General features: G+C 53.1%; 2 protein-coding genes and 1 long non-coding RNA gene across 17 annotated transcripts in view; 1 reads left to right on the top strand and 2 right to left on the bottom strand.

Moving 5' to 3' along the window:
- The window catches only part of LOC101956874 (uncharacterized), a 4512-nt gene extending 230 nt beyond the window's left edge, over nt 1-4282 (bottom strand). Inside the window, exons 1-7 of one of the 5 annotated variants that reach the window (XM_040269343.2) lie at nt 2569-4177; nt 2105-2212; nt 1918-1989; nt 1595-1683; nt 1253-1498; nt 657-815; nt 31-207 (exon numbers count right to left, since the gene is read on the bottom strand). In XM_040269343.2, coding sequence (XP_040125277.1) covers nt 31-207; nt 657-815; nt 1253-1498; nt 1595-1683; nt 1918-1989; nt 2105-2212; nt 2569-3056 — 1339 coding nt within the window. In that variant the 5' untranslated portion in view covers nt 3057-4177. Of the gene's footprint in view, nt 1-30; nt 208-656; nt 816-1252; nt 1684-1917; nt 1990-2104; nt 2213-2568 lie in introns of those variants that run through there. The other 4 variants (XM_078042799.1, XM_078042800.1, XR_013436319.1 and 1 more) reach the window with 4 other exon arrangements.
- Nucleotides 4180-16538, top strand: Neurl4 (neuralized E3 ubiquitin protein ligase 4). 11 transcript variants are annotated; one of them, XM_078042794.1, is made up of 30 exons: nt 4180-4476; nt 5297-5741; nt 5981-6046; nt 6169-6197; nt 6345-6467; nt 6628-6739; nt 6830-6918; nt 8057-8129; nt 8257-8521; nt 8777-8958; nt 9281-9366; nt 9490-9648; nt 9739-9956; nt 10038-10114; nt 10203-10281; nt 10880-11055; nt 11142-11273; nt 11600-11745; nt 11816-12040; nt 12137-12235; nt 12327-12488; nt 12653-12817; nt 13406-13564; nt 13909-14088; nt 14201-14288; nt 14389-14496; nt 14608-14752; nt 14907-15019; nt 15114-15279; nt 15851-16538. In XM_078042794.1, the coding sequence occupies exons 1-30, from the start codon at nt 4195-4197 to the stop codon at nt 16053-16055; spliced, it is 4554 nt and encodes a 1517-aa protein (XP_077898920.1). In that variant the 5' UTR covers nt 4180-4194; the 3' UTR covers nt 16056-16538. The 11 variants fall into 11 exon arrangements, 10 of the variants coding, with proteins under 10 accessions (XP_077898920.1, XP_077898922.1, XP_077898917.1 ...); XM_078042796.1 differs by lacking the exon at nt 5981-6046; XM_078042791.1 differs by having other exon boundaries at nt 6169-6467; nt 10880-11049.
- On the bottom strand, nt 7310-16636 carry LOC120884186 (uncharacterized). The gene is made up of 2 exons (XR_005726472.2): nt 16500-16636; nt 7310-12890 (listed from the first exon to the last, which is right to left on the bottom strand). It is a non-coding gene; the product is annotated as an uncharacterized LOC120884186 (long non-coding RNA).

Genomic DNA, 16636 nt, shown 5'->3' with positions numbered 1-16636 from the left:
ACCCTCTGCCTCCCAGGCCAGTGCAACCACCTCCTTGCCTCTGCCCAGGCTCACGTCTGCGCCCGTTCTGGGTTGGAGGGTTCTGGCTGTGTCTATGTTCCCTCTCTGAGCTCCCTGGGCTTCGGCAGTTCTGCCTCTTGGCCTCTAGCCACTGACACCAGCTGGATGTCACTGGAGACCTATTGTCTTTGGATGACATGGTAGTTCCTGGAGTGGGATGAGATGGCAGAGAGGAGTCAAGAAGGAAGCATGGAGTCAGTGGGTGGTAACAAACTAGAGAGAGTCCCCAACCCTTTCTGAACTTCTGTGTTTCCTGTTCTACACAATATGAGCCTTGGGCTCTTGGATGTTTAGGGCCTCTCTTACCTGTTGCTGATGAAATGATCTAATGGGATTGGAAGGTTGAGAAATGGAATTTGCCAAGAGGCAGGACAGTGAGATGATGGCCTGGTGTCCTCACCAGGCTGCAGTGGTATCACTGTCATTTTTTCAGAGCCCTTAATGGTCTTGTGATCCCTAAAGGAACCTCCTGTGTGGTCCAATATATGAACCTTAGTGCTTATGGGTTTCTCAATGACCAAGGTCAAGTCTGTGGAGCCTGAAAGTGTTGTGGGATGAGGGTACCCACTCCCCAGGCTTCCCACACCAGCTCTCACTGTGCTGCTGCTCATCTTCTATGTCCTCTTCAGGTTCTGGGTGGGAGTCAGACCTCAGGTATCTTCCTTGGCTGTAATACTCCCTGCGTTGCAGATCGATTTGCTCCAATGGAATGGGAGTTGAAGCTGAGGGGAACTGATTTCTGCAGCTAGAGGAATCTGAGGAATCACCCAAAGCAATCTGAGTCATGGTCATTTGGTGTGTCCATGCCTCCCAGGTATACACGGTGGGCCTTACCAGGGGGGAGAAGCTCAACTCCCAGGTTCTCATCTCGTTTTCTTCTGTTACCAACCCTCATCTTTTAGAAAACCTTTAGGGACCTTTTCATCCCTCATGGTTCTCTTGGACTTTCTGTTCTTCAGCAGCCAGCTAGCTATGGGGGCTATCCTGAATGGGACCCCATTCCAATGGTCTCCTTTCCTCCCTGGGGTCACCACCCAGCACTGCTTCCCTACCAGACAGCAGGGCTGTGGGCCAGTGCCCACTGAGGAATAATATGATGGAGAAGTGAGGAAGAGAAAGTCCAAGAGGACCATGGGTTAGAACAGGCTCTGGACTACAACCCTCTTGAGTCTCTGGAGTCTCCATCACTAACCCTTGACATCTAGGACGGGTCTTGAGGCGAGCATGTCAGTTTCATCATTGACTCTTTTGGCTAGTCCTCCTGCCCAGCATCTCTCCACAGGCCTGGGCTTTGGCTCTATCGTCACACCTCTAACACCACTGCTGATGCCGGCACTACAGCTGTCCTCATCATGTTCCAAGGGCAGGTTTTTCTGACACTTGAGGAACTTCCCTTCAGTGTAGTGTGTCTTTCGGTGCTTGTCAAAATTACAGGAGTCTGTGGGCCAGTGTGAGAGCTTGGCTTTGCTGTCAGGCTCTCGCTGAAGGTTTGCTCCACCTCCCCTTTCCTTTCAGTGCCCACCCTGCATCTCACGTGTCTTGGAAAAGTTGTCTGCAGCTCCTGAGCTTCTATTGTCACCATACTGGAGGACCTTGGGGAGGAAATTGTCCATTGTTGCAAACCTGAAGGGGAGGGAGACTAGTTGGGGACACCGAAGGGAGAGAACAACAATGGGGGCATGTGGTAGATGATACCAAGCTGGCTGATCCCCCCCAGATCAGTCTTAGTCAGACCTGATGGGAATTGTGGTACCTCCCATTTTGCAGGCCAAAAAAGCAGAGGTGCCTCAGGCCCAAGTTCAAGGGCAAAGGAGGAGAAGACCTCAAACCTCAACTGATCTCTAAAAGGACTCTCACCTCTCTTCTAGCACTTCAGGAGTCACCTTGACGGAGGACCCTGCCAACAGGTCCTCATCACTGTCCTGCAGTCTGCAGAGGAGGGGGTATCAGGCAATGTCTAGTTCCTGAGGCTTCTCTGCCTCCTCCCCTGCCCCCCTTATTAGAACGGAAAGAGTCTAGGCTGACAAATTGAGGCTGAGGTCACCTGCGGTAGGGGGTGCTGGGTTCATCCACCTTCATAAAGCCATAGTCCTTATCAGAAGGGTGATAAGTGGCCAGGATATTCATCTCATCCCAGCGCTGAGCCTTTTTCCTGGGATGAAGAGAGTACACAGAAGAGAAGGAGACAGACCTTCTAGTGACCTTCCACCTCACAGGCTTCCCTCATTTTTCTGGTAATTCAAAAAACTTTTTTTTTACACCCTCTTTTACAGGCTTTAGGTAGGGTAGACCCAAAGATAATTACGGTACCATTTGGCCAGGATTTATGGGGCATCTGCTGCTCTCCCAAAGGCCTGAAACAACAGATCTCCCACCCAACTACCTTCACCTAGTCTCACTTCTATTTCTGAGGACTCTGGCCCTTCCCTCATGCCTCCGCCCCCTCCCGTGTCCCGAACTCCTCCCTCCAATCTCTGGGCTTTCTGTCCCCAGAGGTAGACTCCTTACTTATCCACACAGGGGGATCTCTGCATCAGGATGGAGCTGCTATCTTTTAGGATGCTCCTGGGCCGGTCCTCACAGGGACCAGAGTGCAAACAAGTTGACCCAGAGTGCAGACCACAGCCTGAGGTGTACATTCTGGAGCCCCCGGGCCCGGCACAGGAAGTCCTGGGTAAGCAGGATCCAGGGCAGGGAATGTTGACTGCATCAGGGGATGGGCTGAACTCAGGGTGGCCCGCAACCTCCCCAGGCTGCTGACTGAGCTCAGAAGTGGGGGCCACTACCCGCTCGGTGGGATGGCTTGAACCAGGACTGCGAACCACATTGCACCCCGAGTGCGAGGGGGGCTCAGAACCATTAGGCGAGGCTACTCTGAAGGGCAATCTGGTGTCTGCCTCGACTCCTCTGACCCCTCCGGCCACTCCCCTGGTAACCACTCCAGGTGATTCTCCATTGAAGCCTCTAGTAGGTCCCAGGGAACCCTGCCTCTCCATGGCCCCACCAGGGGGCCACTCTCAGCTACCCCACCCCGCCTTCCAGTTCCACATAGCCCCGCCCCTGGGCCACGCCCCCTACGCGGTGGGCGGGGAACGCTCCGGCTCTGATCCGGTCCCCTTCTCTTCTGCTCCTTAGAGCCGCGGTGGACCGAATCAAGACTCTATTTAAAGATCTCAGGCTTGGGAGTCACTCCGCTCGCCTTTCCCTTTTTATGCCACCCAATGTCTTTGTCTTTGCAACTTGTTCCCGCCTTTCTCCATCACCGCCCTCACCAAATGAGCCAATCATGGCCAGGGGGCTTGACCAGGGGGCGTGAACCCCTAATTGTGACGTCACAGCCTTCCGACCTTAGCGGGAGACCGACCTCAACAACCTCGGAGATTGGGCTGGGGTTTTGCTAGTGGCGTGGCGGAATCTTTTGGAGTCGTTAGCGCTGTAATTTGAAACTGCCTGCCGAGGTGTCTTTGGACTCTATTTGTGGATTTAAAGTTTGATTGAAAGAGTTCATTCTGGGCTTGACATGAAATATCCCCACCCCCAGCCACAAATCGTCTCTTGTTGCTTCTCAGGAAAAGTGTGATGCAAAGTAGGGAGATTGCGCCACTTTTGATCTCAGAGGTGTGGAGGGCGGAGGCTTTCATTTATAAAACTACAGTTTCTCTGTGCCCCCTGGTCATCCCGTTTATAGCTCTTTAAAGCGTGTAGCGCGTAGAGAACACTCTCACCCCTTGCCGTAAAGCGAATAGTTCAATATATCGCTTCCCCTGGCGAGGGCGGGGTTGTCGGTTCTGCTGTCGCAAAGCGCGTCTGGCGCCATAAACCTTCGGTCGTAAAGATGCTTGTGGCGGACTTTTCTTCTTTCCACTGTCGCAAAAGCTCCCTGTCTTAGTCTTCATCCCTTTCTGAGCCACTCCGTCATCTCACCGTGCCGTAAAGCGAGCCTCCCGACCCCGTCGTCCTTCTGTTCCCCGTGTGGTAGTCATTAGTTCCCAGTCCAGGATGCTTCATTGCCTGATAGTGCCGTAAAGCATATCTGGTCCCAGCCCCCGGTCGTATTCCCTCAGGGTGTCTGTCCTTCGCGGTTGCCACGGTGCCGCCAAGCGCGGCTGTCGCGCGGCCCGGGTGTCAGCGGCGATGGCGGCGGGGTCGGGTGGGAGTGGGGGCTCTGGGGGAGGCCCCGGGCCAGGACCCGGCGGGGGTGGGGGCCCCTGCGGGAGCGGCCCAGGACCGGGGTCCAGCGGGGGTCTCGGCAGCGGCGGGGAGCTGCACCCGCGCACAGGGCGCTTGGTGAGCCTCTCGGCCTGTGGGCGTACAGCGCGGCGGCAGCAGCCGGGCCAGGAGTTTAACCACGGGCTGGTGTTGAGCCGGGAACCCTTGCGTGATGGACGCGTCTTCACCGTCCGCATCGATCGCAAGGTGCAGAGCTGGGACCACGGAACCGACATGTGGAGGTGGTGGGAGGGGAACAGGGGAAGATGGGGTAGGACAGCCAGAAAGCCCACATAACTGGGTACCGAGAGGGAACTGACAGATTGTAGGACACTAAGAGGTGGGCAGGAGGAGAGCATGAAGCAGATGCATTCAGTCTGGAGGAGACAAGGTGAGAGCTTGAGTTTCCTTAAAACTCAGAAGCAAGGAGAGGGACACCCGCTCACCTACTAGAATGGCTGGGGAACAGGTCTCTCAGCCCAATATCTTGGTGGGTAGACGATGGAGAGATGTCAGATATGTGATGAGAGGAGGGAGGAATACCAAGAAAAGAACAAACCACTGAAGGACAGTGGTTTCTCAGGTAGGGCCAGAAAGGTGTGTGATTTACTTGTCTTACAGAGAATTTGGGAGGAGAGTGAATCTGGGTGGAGCCTGATCCTAGAAGAGAATCAGACCAGGAAGAAGAGAATGATATACAAGAGCAAAAGGAGTGGGCATAGGCAGCATGTGGTGGTTGAAGAGCCATAGAGACTCAGAGAAGTTAGAGGAGATAGAAAGCTGGAACCAGAGAATTTAACCTGCTTAGTGTTTACCAAACTAAGCACCCGAGTACAGGGCAGAGTTGCTAGGAGAGAACAGGCCCAAATAATTAGAGGCAGGGTCCATACTTATAGGTCTTCATGTCTGGATTAGTGCCTCAGAGGTGCTGAGAGGGGAGCAGAGTGACCTGTAGAATGGGTTTTCCTAGAGGTGGGAGACGCAGTGATGGCCCATCCTAAATCTCTCTATACCACCCCCATCATAGGTCAACTCTTGGAGCGGCTCCATTGAAATTGGAGTGACATCGTTGGACCCCAGTGTGCTGGATTTCCCAAGCAGTGCTACGGGGCTGAAGGGGGGCTCGTGGGTAGTGTCGGGCTGCTCGGTGCTGAGGGATGGGCGCTCTGTGCTGGAAGAGTATGGCCAGGACTTGGACCAGCTTGGCGAAGGGGACCGTGTGGGTGTGGAGCGCACTGTTGCTGGAGAGCTGCGGCTCTGGGTGAATGGGCGGGATTGTGGTGTGGCTGCCACAGGCCTGCCCGCCCGTGTATGGGCTGTTGTGGACCTTTACGGCAAGTGCACCCAGATCACCGTATTACCCCCTGAGCCAGGCTTCAGCCCCCCTACTCCCATCCCTACACCTCCCCTGGAGCCTTTGGCCCCCCCTGAAGATTCTGCCTTGATGGAACAGGGGACCTCTGGGGATGAAGGTGAGAGAACACAGGGCCATGGTGGAGGGGTGAGGCAGTGGGTGTGGTTACAGGGTGGGGCAAATGCAGTAGTGATCAAGGCTGGGTGTGGGCAGGACCTTTCAGACCCTGAGTCTGTTACTGGGGAGATCAGGGGCTAGAGGAGAGGGTCTCCTGGATATGGGCCCTGAAGCAAGGGCTTTACGGCAAGTGCACCCAGATCACTGTGTTATTCCCCTCCCATCCTACCTGGTCCCCAGCCTTCATGGTGTCCCCAGCGCAGGCCCGACCGGAGACGTTTCCTAACAGCCTTGAGTCGCATAATGGTGAGGGCTTTGGGGAGGCTCTGGGAAGGGGAAGGGGCAATGAGGGAGGGGCCTCAGGAGTGGGGTAGGGAGAGAGAGAGTATAGAGCTTCATTTTGGCCCTTCTCCATCCTCCTGATGTAGACTTTGCCAGCATGGAGCTCTCTGAGGTGGTGAGCAACGCCATCCTGTCTGCCTACAATGGGGGGCTCCTGAATGTGAACCTGAGCTCCCCACCCTCAGGGGATGGGCTGGGATCTAGTGGTGCTGCCACCTCGCCTATCCTTACTTCAAATGACGCTCTGCTCTTTCATGAGAAGTGTGGGACCCTCATCAAACTCAGCAACAATAATAAGACAGCTGAGCGCCGGAGGCCCCTGGATGAATTTAACAACGGGGTCGTCATGACAAACCGACCACTTCGGGACAATGAGATGTTTGAGGTGTGCAAGATCCTGGTTTGGCTGGTGCCTCACCCTCTGGGAGCTAAAGATGGGGCTCAACCCTTGATGCCAAGAGGGTGGAGTCTTGGGAAGAACCAAGGGGTTCCCTTCTCTGCACTTAACTTCTCTGCTCCTTCTGTTTATCATCACTCAATCCCAGATCCGGATAGACAAGCTTGTAGATAAGTGGTCAGGCTCTATTGAGATTGGTGTCACCACCCACAACCCCAACAGCCTGGAGTACCCAGCCACTATGACCAACCTTCAGTCAGGTACCAGCCCTGGGCAGCATGGGACACACAGGCCTGGGGTTACTGAGGTGAAGGAAACCCATACCCTAACCAGTATCCATTTTTGCTCAGGCACCATCATGATGAGCGGCTGTGGGATCCTAACCAATGGCAAGGGCACCCGCCGGGAGTACTGTGAATTTAGTCTGGATGAGCTGCAGGTAAGGATGAGGCACAGTATTTTGAGTGATTCCAAGGGAAGGTCTAGATACTTTGTGACGCTGCTTGGGTACCACATAAAGGTCTTTTCTGTGGCCTAGAGCAAATCCCTTTGTGTTTATATGAGGTCCCTTCTGAAAAGGCAGGGTTGCCCAATAGGCTCTAAAATGAGCCTAGTGGTAGCATTTTTTTTTCCTTTTTCTTTTCCCTTTTTTTTTTTTTTTTTGCAGCGTGTAGATCAAACCCAGGGTTTTACAGATGCTAAGCAAGCATTCTACCACTGAGCTACATCCGAAGCCCCTGTAGCAGTTATTATGTATAGGGAAATTTAAAAGTTGCTTTAGTTAGCATTTTTCCTGCTAATGCGGCTGTGACCAGAAGACCTGACAACAATTTTAGAGGAGGAAGTTTATTTGGGAGCTCACAGTTTCAGATTCCATAGATGGCCCACTCCATTGCTCTAGGCCAGAAGGGAGGCAGAATATCATAGTGGAAGAGTGGCAGAGGAAAGCAATTAGGAACATGGCAATAGGAAGCAGAGAGAGAGACTAAGCTCAGCTCACAAAATATATACCCCAAAGGCATGCCCCCAATTACCCATCTTCTCCAGCTATACCCTACCTGCCTGAAGCAGTACTCATTAATCTCTATCAGGGGATTAATACACTACGGTTTTCACAACTATCATTTCACCTCTAAACTTCCTTTTTTAAAATATATTTTTAGTTATAGATGGACAAAATACTTTTATTTATTTTTATGTGGTGCTGGGGATTGAACCCAGTGCCTCATATGTGCAAGGCATGCGTTCTACCACTGAGCCACAGCCACAGCCCTCGAAACTTTCTTTTACTGTCTTATACGTGACTTTTGAGGGGACAATTAATATTAAATCATAACAGAAGTTGATGTTTGTAAAATGGTTTAACTCTGTTCTTGACTTATATTGAGCATTCAGGAAATGTTGAAATTGCCATGTTTGGAAAACAGAGACCCAAGACCTGCCCTGCCTGTCCTCTAGGGTACTGAGACTCATGTGAATATCTTTGGGAACTGATTCCTGTGGAAAAGCGAGATGAGAAGGCCCCAGGATTCTCTGTAGCTAGGTTCCATTCTGAGTTATTTTTCTGCTTTTAATAGGAGGGTGACCACATTGGCCTCACAAGGAAGTCCAATTCTGCTTTACACTTCTTCATTAATGGCATCGATCAGGGTAAGGGGATCCTCAGAGTAGGCTTCTGGCCCAGGACTACCATGGGGTACAGACCTCATTCTTCTGCCTCTCTGGTGCTTGCTTTTCTTGTGTTTGATTCTTCTGCCCTTATTTTCCTCTGCCACAGGTGTGGCTACCCCATTGACACCCCCAGTGGTGTATGGTGTGGTGGACTTGTATGGGATGGCTGTGAAAGTCACCATTGTTCATAACAACAACCACTCTGATCGACTCCGCCGGAACAATGCCATTCTGCGGGCGCTATCTCCTGAGGGTGCTCTCCGACGTGCTGCTCCTGCTGCCCAGGCAGAACCTGAGCGCCTGCTTTTCCACCCCAATTGTGGGCAGAAGGCAGCCATTACCCACGAGGGACGCACTGCCCTGAGGCCCCAGTATGGCCCATGGGTGGGGAGAAGCCTGAAGAAAAGGCTCTAATGGAATTGGGGGTGGGGGGTGGGATGGTGATGGGGGAAGCAGAAGGAATCTTGTCTGGGAAGTCCTAGACAGAAAGGTGGGAAGCCTCCCAGATCGTGAGGTCTGGTTGGTTGGCTTGGGTCAGTGGATGATGGGTAGGTGTGACTGGGCTAAGCCTTGGCATATTCAAGAGTAGGTACTAGAATCTGAACTTCTCTTTGCTGTGTTCTCAGTGCCACTGATGACTTCAATCATGGAGTGGTGCTCAGCAGTAGAGCCCTACGGGATGGAGAGGTATTCCAGGTGCGCATCGACAAGATGGTGGACAAATGGGCTGGCTCCATTGAGATTGGTGTGACTACTCACAACCCTGCCTACCTCCAGTTGCCCTCCACCATGACCAACTTGCGCTCTGGTGAGTTCCCAAGAAGGGCAAAACTGCTAGGATAGGGTCCTAGAGAATAAGTTGTTCCTGCAGCTCTGACCCTTGTTCTCCAGCCGCTGTCTTCCTTATCACACGTATGATGATTTGTCCAGTGGCTGGGGGGTGCTACAAAGGCAGGGTCCGTCCTTACCTTTGGAAACTGCAGTTCTTCTTGTCCACTGAGAAGAAAGCCAAATCTCAAAGGAAAGCCACAGTGTGCTTTTAGTTTAGAGGAGTCTCATGGAGGATGCTTTGTAAAGGAAAGGAGCCCTGCCTTGCCCCTCATGTACTCTGCCATTCCTTTTCCTTGTAGGGACCTGGATGATGACTGGGAATGGGGTGATGCACAACGGGACAACCATCCTGGATGAATATGGGCACAACCTGGACCGCCTCAAGGTGGGAGAGTGGGTACATTGCCTGGGCGCAGCAGAAAGGGAGCCAGCAAGGTGGGGTGGATGCAGAACCATCCCAGGCCGGAACTCTGCCTGACTCCTCACTCCAGCCCCAACTTCTTCCAAGGCAGGGGACACGGTGGGTGTGGTGCGGCGAGAAGATGGGACTCTCCACTTCTTTGTCAACGGAATGACTCAGGGTCCTGCTGCCTGGAATGTACCCCCAGGCGTCTATGCTGTCGTCGATCTCTATGGCCAGGCAGCTCAGGCCACCATTGTGGATGACGTAGGTGAGGGCCCAGCTGGGCTAGGGCAGGAGGTGAGGGTGGCCATAGGAGGCCTTAGCAAACCTTAGAGACACCTGGAAACCTAACAGGTGATGTCCATTCCTGCAGAGGTGCCTCCAGTCCCTGAGCCACTCCCTGAGGGAAACAACCAGGTATCTCCAAGCTCCCCATCCTCAGGGGCTGGAGGTTCTGACCTACGCTTCCACCAGCTGCATGGAAGTAATGCCGTCATTACTAATGGAGGTCGTACTGCACTTCGGCACAACTGCCGCAGCGAGTTCAATGATGCCATTGTCATTTCCAACCGGTGAGTCCCTGAACTTTTATATTCCCACTCTCCTTCTGCTTCCCTAAGTAGGACCTCAATGACTGCCACTTTCCCTGGCAGGGCCCTTCGGGACGGAGAGCTGTTTGAAATTGTCATTCAGAAGATGGTGGACCGCTGGTCAGGCTCCATTGAAGCTGGTGAGAGGGGTTATCTATGTGTGGGTTAGGGCATGTGGATGCCTGTATCCTAGAGAGTTAGATTTGACCTTTCCCTGCTTCTTCCCAGGAGTTACTGCTATTCGACCCGAAGACCTCGAATTCCCCAACACCATGACAGACATTGACTATGATACATGGATGCTGAGGTTGGGTTGCCTTCTCTTGGGACCAGTTTGGTGGGGCTCAGTGGAGCTGGCTAGATTCAGGGAATCAGGATTTGGGCCTATAATGGTTACCAACAATGGCAGACTTAGGGGATATGACTGCCTCTTCTGTTAAATTTTGGGAATCCCTCTCTAGTCTTCAGGGGCTCCATCCTCCTTCCTTTTAGGGGAGTCCTTGCTTTTCCGTGGGGAGATCTCAGGGCAAGGAGGACAGAATTATATGTTGGGCCAAGATCAAGACATATTCCTCCCTCACATCCAAGGCCCTGGAGAGCTCTTTTTTTTTTTTTTTTTTGTTACTGAGGATTGAACCCACGGGCACTTAACCACTGAGACACATCCCCAGCCCTTTTTTATATTTCATTTAGAGATAGGGTCTCTGATAAGTTGTTTAGAGCCTCACTACATTGCTGTGGCTGGCTTTGAACTTGCAATTCTGCCTCACCCTCCTGAGCAGCTGGGATTACAGGCATGTGCCACTGCTCCTGGCTGACTGGAGGGCTCTGACATGCAGAAACTGAGCAGGAGGCCATGTGGGGATGAAGCAAGGAAGTTGACCCACCCTTCTGCTGTTCCACAGTGGTACAGCCATCATGCAAGATGGTAACACAATGCGCAACAACTATGGGTGTGACCTGGATGCACTGGGCACAGGTGCACGCATTGGCATGATGCGAACTGCCAAGGGTGATCTGCACTACTTCATCAATGGCCAGGACCAAGGCGCTGCCTGCTCAGGATTGCCTCCGGGTAAAGGTGACTACTCTGTGGCTTCTGGCCAGCCACCCTCAGCTCAGGCTGCCTGGGCTCTCAGGTTTCTGACACCCTCCTTTCCTATGCAGAGGTGTATGCAGTAGTAGATCTCTATGGCCAATGTGTCCAAGTGTCTATCACCAATGCCACTGGCCCCATGGACAATAGCCTGGCAACCAGCAACACTGCCACTGAGAAGTCATTCCCCTTACACTCCCCAGGTACCTACTGTGGGCCTAAAGGATCCTGTTCAAGGATGCTACAGGATATGGGAGGGAACAGCCCCATAGGATAAGCAGTTAGTAGGGTTGGGGAGTATACCTGGAACATAGAATCTGGACACTTCCATGCCACCCAGGGGCTGCATACCATGCCTTAGCCATTCCAGGTTTGGAAATGATTCTTGTGGTAAAAAGACGGGTCAGGAGGTTCTGAGGAGTAATGATGGAGGGAGCCTTATTGTCTACTTGCTATTTCATCTTAAAAGTTTTACTCTCTATACTATTTGAACTTGCTGTCCTAATCTTACTCCTTTCTCTATCCATAGTGGCTGGTGTGGCTCACCGATTTCATAGTACTTGTGGCAAGAATGTCACTCTAGAGGAGGATGGCACAAGGGCAGTGCGTGCCACTGGCTATGCTCACGGCCTTGTCTTCAGCACCAAGGAGCTCAAGGCGGAGGAAGTTTTTGAGGTGGGCTGTGGAGATGGGTGGGGTGCTACTGGCCCATCATCGCAGCCAACTAATGTTTTCTTTCTCACAGGTAAAAGTGGAAGAGCTAGATGAGAAATGGGCAGGTTCCCTCCGGCTGGGACTGACCACCCTGGCACCAGGGGAAATGGGACCTGGAGCAGGCAGTGGCCCAGGGCTGCCTCCTTCCCTGCCAGAGCTCCGGACTAAGACTACCTGGATGGTCTCCAGCTGTGAAGTGAGGCGTGATGGGCAGCTCCAGAGGATGAACTATGGCCGGAATCTAGAGAGACTTGGGGTGAAGCACCTGACTCTGGAGCAGCTGGTGAGGGGTTGGGAATGGAGTGTCAGAGAGAGGTGGGCTGAGCATTTCTTTTTCCCACGTTGGACCTAGGTGGGTAGCCGTGTAGGCATTCGTCGAGGAGCAGATGACACAATGCACATCCTGGTAGATGGAGAGGATATGGGGCCTGCAGCCACTGGCATTGCCAAGGTACACCTAATAGCTTCCTTGGGTCCTGAGAGTGGGCTCTGGGGTGGAAGCTTTGTGCTGATCTCTGACTTTCTGAGTCTTATATTTCTAGAACGTGTGGGCTGTATTGGATCTATATGGGCCAGTACGCAGTGTGTCCATTGTCAGTTCCACAAGGCTGGAGGAGCCAGAAGGCACCCAACCTCCTTCCCCCAGCTCAGACACCGGCAGTGAAGGCGAGGAGGATGACGAGGGCGAGGATCATGGCCTGGGCGTAAGAGGCTATAGCAGGGGCTGCTGGCCAGTTAATGGCCATTGGACACCAGATTCTCCAATTGCAGGGCAGAGGCTCACACTTGAGTTCTGTGTGTGCTCCAGTGGGGTGGATCAGGCCTGCCATTGGCCCCTCATGCAGCATCGTCTCTTCTTCCACACCAGGGCCAGAATCCAGTTGGTATTATGCCTGCAGCCTTTGAGTTCCTGGAGAACCATGGGAAGAATATCCTCTTGTCCAATGGAAACCGTACAGCTACACGGGTGGCCAGCTATAATCAGGGCATCGTTGTCATCAGCCAGCCTCTGGTGCCCCAGCTGCTAGTCCAGGTGTGCCCTGCTTCCTTGTTCCCGGCTCCTCTTGCTCCAGCCATGAACAACCCTCCAGGAAAGGGCCTTTCTGCTGCAAACCAAAAGATATGTCAAAAGTTAGCCAGGTCAATGAAGCCCTTAGTAGCAAGAATCCTTATAGCGGTTATAGTAAGACCAAGGCTTAAAGAGGGGAGAGAGGGGGGGTTGGGATTGTGGCTCAGCGGTAGAGTGCTTGCCTAGCACGGATGGGCGGGACCCAGGTTCGATCCTCAGCACCACATAAAAATAAAGGCGTTGTGACCATCTACACCTAAAAGTAAATAAATTAATATTAAAAAAAAAAGAGGGGAGGGAGGGGGACTGGGGTTGTAGCTCAGTGGTTGAGGGCTTGCCTGGCATGCGTGAGGATGCCAATAAAGATATTGTGTCCATCTATAATGACTTTATAGTTTCTGGTCTCTCCAAGAATCAGAAAGGACAGTGGCCCAGGCCACTCTTTGGGAAGTATATTCCCTTCCTGGCTGGGGTGAGATCCTTGTTCTACAGTGTAGGTAGGTGGCCTCTGCCCAGAAGGCTGTGATTGTGGAGTAGTTCCTTCTCCTGTAGGTGCGGATAGACTTCCTGAACCGACAGTGGACATCCTCCCTTGTCCTGGGAGTCATCACCTGCCCACCTGAGAGGCTCAACTTCCCTGCTTCTGCCTGTGCCCTCAAACGGGCAGCCTGGCTACTGCGGGGCCGTGGTGTGTTCCACAATGGTCTCAAGGTGAGTGAGGGAGAAGAGAGAGAGCGTCAGGTCTCTTAAGTAGGGAGAAGTTGGACAAAAGGAAGAAGTAGAACTCGTAGTCCTGGTTGTAGGATAGCAGATCCCAAGAGGGTGGAAGTTGGTGGGGGGCAGGGGCAAGGGTATGAGTGTCCTTATCTGGTCAGTCTCAGCCCTACTGCTTCCTCCTACACAGTTGACAGTATTACAGTTATTGAAGTGGGGGTAGAGCCTAGGCAGTGAGCAAGGTTGGAGACAAAGCCCAGGGACAGAAAACTGAAAGCACAGTGAAAGGTGGGATGTCTGCTGGTGATGGAAGTCTGAAGACAGTAGGTCTCTCCTCCCAGATCTGTGAGAAGTTTGGGCCAAATCTGGACACATGTCCTGAAGGCACCATCCTGGGACTGCGGCTAGACAGCTCTGGAGGACTGCATCTCCATGTCAATGGGGTGGACCATGGGGTAGCTGTGCCAGATGTGCCCCAGCCTTGTCATGCACTTGTGGACCTCTATGGGCAGTGTGAGCAGGTTAGTGGCAATGGGGGAGGCAGTGCCTGGGAGACTGGGAAGTTTGAGGTACATAAATCAGCAGCCCTTGGGGGTTGAGAAAGCTTTGGCTGACCACCCCTTTCCTCTACAGGTGACAATTGTGAGCCCTGAACCAGGGGCTGCCAGTGGAAAGAGTGCTGGAACCCAAGGGGACATGGAAAAAGCAGACATGGTGGATGGTGTGCCAACCTGAAGGGACCAAGATCCTACACCCCCACCTGCCCCATTCCAATCCTTCTAGCCCAGCTTCTGTGACCTCTTCCCCCTCTATTCCCTCAGGTATTAAAGAGAGCGTGTGCTGGGGTCCACAGCCTGCTGCTAGCCCTCTAAAGAGTTGCGAGTATCATGCCCTTTGCTCCCGCTTCCAAGAACTGCTGCTGCTTCCTGGTAAGTCCCTGTTCCCCGAGAATTTGCCTCATTTCTATGGCCAGCTGGAGGGCAGCAGCAGGACCCAGGGTGGGAACCTTAGCACCAAGCTGGACACTCACTGTCCCACAGAGGATTATTTCATACCTCCGCCGAAACGTAGCCTGTGCTACTGTGAGTCTTGTCGGAAGCTTCGAGGAGATGAGACCCACAGGCGCCGAGGGGAGCCTCCCCGGGAATACGCCCTGCCCTTTGGCTGGTGCAGGTTCAACCTCAGGTATGTATGAGCCAAAGTCATACATGTTCCCAATTGCTTTTTACCCTCATGAGAGAGTCCCAGTGGGTGCATGTAAAAACTAGTAGAACTTCCTGAGTAGGGAATGACCTTGGGAAGCCAGTGACCTTTGTCCTGTCTGCTTTTGTTCTGTTAGAGTGAATCCCCATCTGGAAGCTGGGACACTAACCAAGAAGTGGCACATGGCATATCATGGGAGCAATGTGGCAGCTATACGGAGAGTGCTGGACCGAGGGGAGCTGGGAGCAGGTATTGTAGAGCAAGCAGGGACAGGGAAGCCCTAGCTTGGGGTCCCTGGGAGGAATCACAAGGGCCATCCTGACCCACCCAGCTCTCCTTGCAGGTACTGCCTCCATCCTGAGTTGCCGGCCCTTGAAGGGAGAACCTGGGGTGGGGTTTGAGGAGCCTGGTGAGAACTGTGCACCTCCCCGGGAGGAGCAGCCCCCTCCAGTGCTGCTTTCCCCCTCCCTTCAATATGCTGGGGCTGAGGCCCTAGCCTCCAAAGTGCAGTGAGTACACAAGATGGGGGGTGGCTCTGGGGTTTTCAACCTAGACGGGGTTCTAGAACCTCTTGGATCCTCATGATTTGTCTCCCATCTCATACCCTGGCTTGTTAGTTGCTCCTCCACCTGAGCCCTTTCTTCACTCATTCATTGAAGATACCACTTACCACATGCTATCTGAGTGAAGGAGAAAGGAACTTTACTCTGTTGTAACTTACCTTCTTTAGAATGTTTATACATAATGAGTCTTTAGGACTTTTAAGGGTGAAAAGTAGTATGGAAACAAAAGGAGAGTGGAGTGAAGCAGATGAGCATTGCACTTGGAGTGGGCATATTAAATAGGATGTCAGGATAGGCGTTCATTAAAAGGTGAGGTTTGAGCAAAGCTAGGAGGGCAGGGAAGGAGACTGCTAAGCAGTCTTTGGGAGGAAAAGCATTGCAAGTAGAAAACTGCTGGAATTTAGCACTTAGTGATAAGAATACTTCCAAGGAACAGCAGGCCTGTGTGGTAAGCAGTTAGCAAGGTGGAATGGTGAGGGGGCCAAAAGCCTCACTCTTGGCTTCTACTTTTTGACAGATTCCGGGATCCCAAATCCCAGCGGACGCACCAGGCTCAGGTGGCGTTCCAGGTGTGTGTGCGTCCTGGCTCCTACACCCCTGGCCCCCCTTCTGCTGCCCTCAGAGAACCTCCTGACCCTCACTTCAGCCCAGCAGAACTTGAGTGGGTCACTAAGGAGAAGGGGGCCACACTCCTCTATGCGCTGCTGGTGCGGGTGGAATGAAGGGTGAGACACCACTACTACAAGCACAGTTGGGCCTTGGCCCTGGACTCTAAAATAGAGTGATGACTGCCATCACCTCATTCCAGTGACTCACGGCATGCACAGGTGCTGTCCTAGCAGACGCAGGACAGATTCAGAAAGGAAGTGGAGCACCTCTCCATGTCCAGGGGTCCAGCACAGCTTCCTCTAACAAGAGGGAGCTCGTGGGGAGCCCATTCCAGGCCCTGGGTCCTTCCTTCATGCACTGATTTGGGGAACACGACTCCCTGTTACTCCCCTCCCCAACATCACTTAATTTATTTCCGTTTTTGTTTCTGGTTACTGTGAATCCCAGAGGAGTCTCTCCCTGAGCCCACACGAAGCTGCTTTTTCTGGGGCCATCGGGCGGGAGTGGGGAAGGAAGGGCGGGCGGGGGAAGCCGCGGGCCCTCTGTACAGTTGTTACCGACTGATTTCTAAGGAGCCAATAAATACGGTCTCAGAGCATGCGCCTCAGCCTCTGTCTCGCGCGTCCCCAAGAGCCCGCGGTCCCAGGGCCGCCCGGTGAAATGAAGGGCTGCTGGCACGCAGCCGGAACCTGCC

Source organism: Ictidomys tridecemlineatus, chromosome 3 (genome assembly GCF_052094955.1).
Source record: "Ictidomys tridecemlineatus isolate mIctTri1 chromosome 3, mIctTri1.hap1, whole genome shotgun sequence".
NCBI lineage: Eukaryota > Metazoa > Chordata > Mammalia > Rodentia > Sciuridae > Ictidomys > Ictidomys tridecemlineatus.
This window is presented reverse-complemented; position numbering and strand designations above follow the sequence as displayed.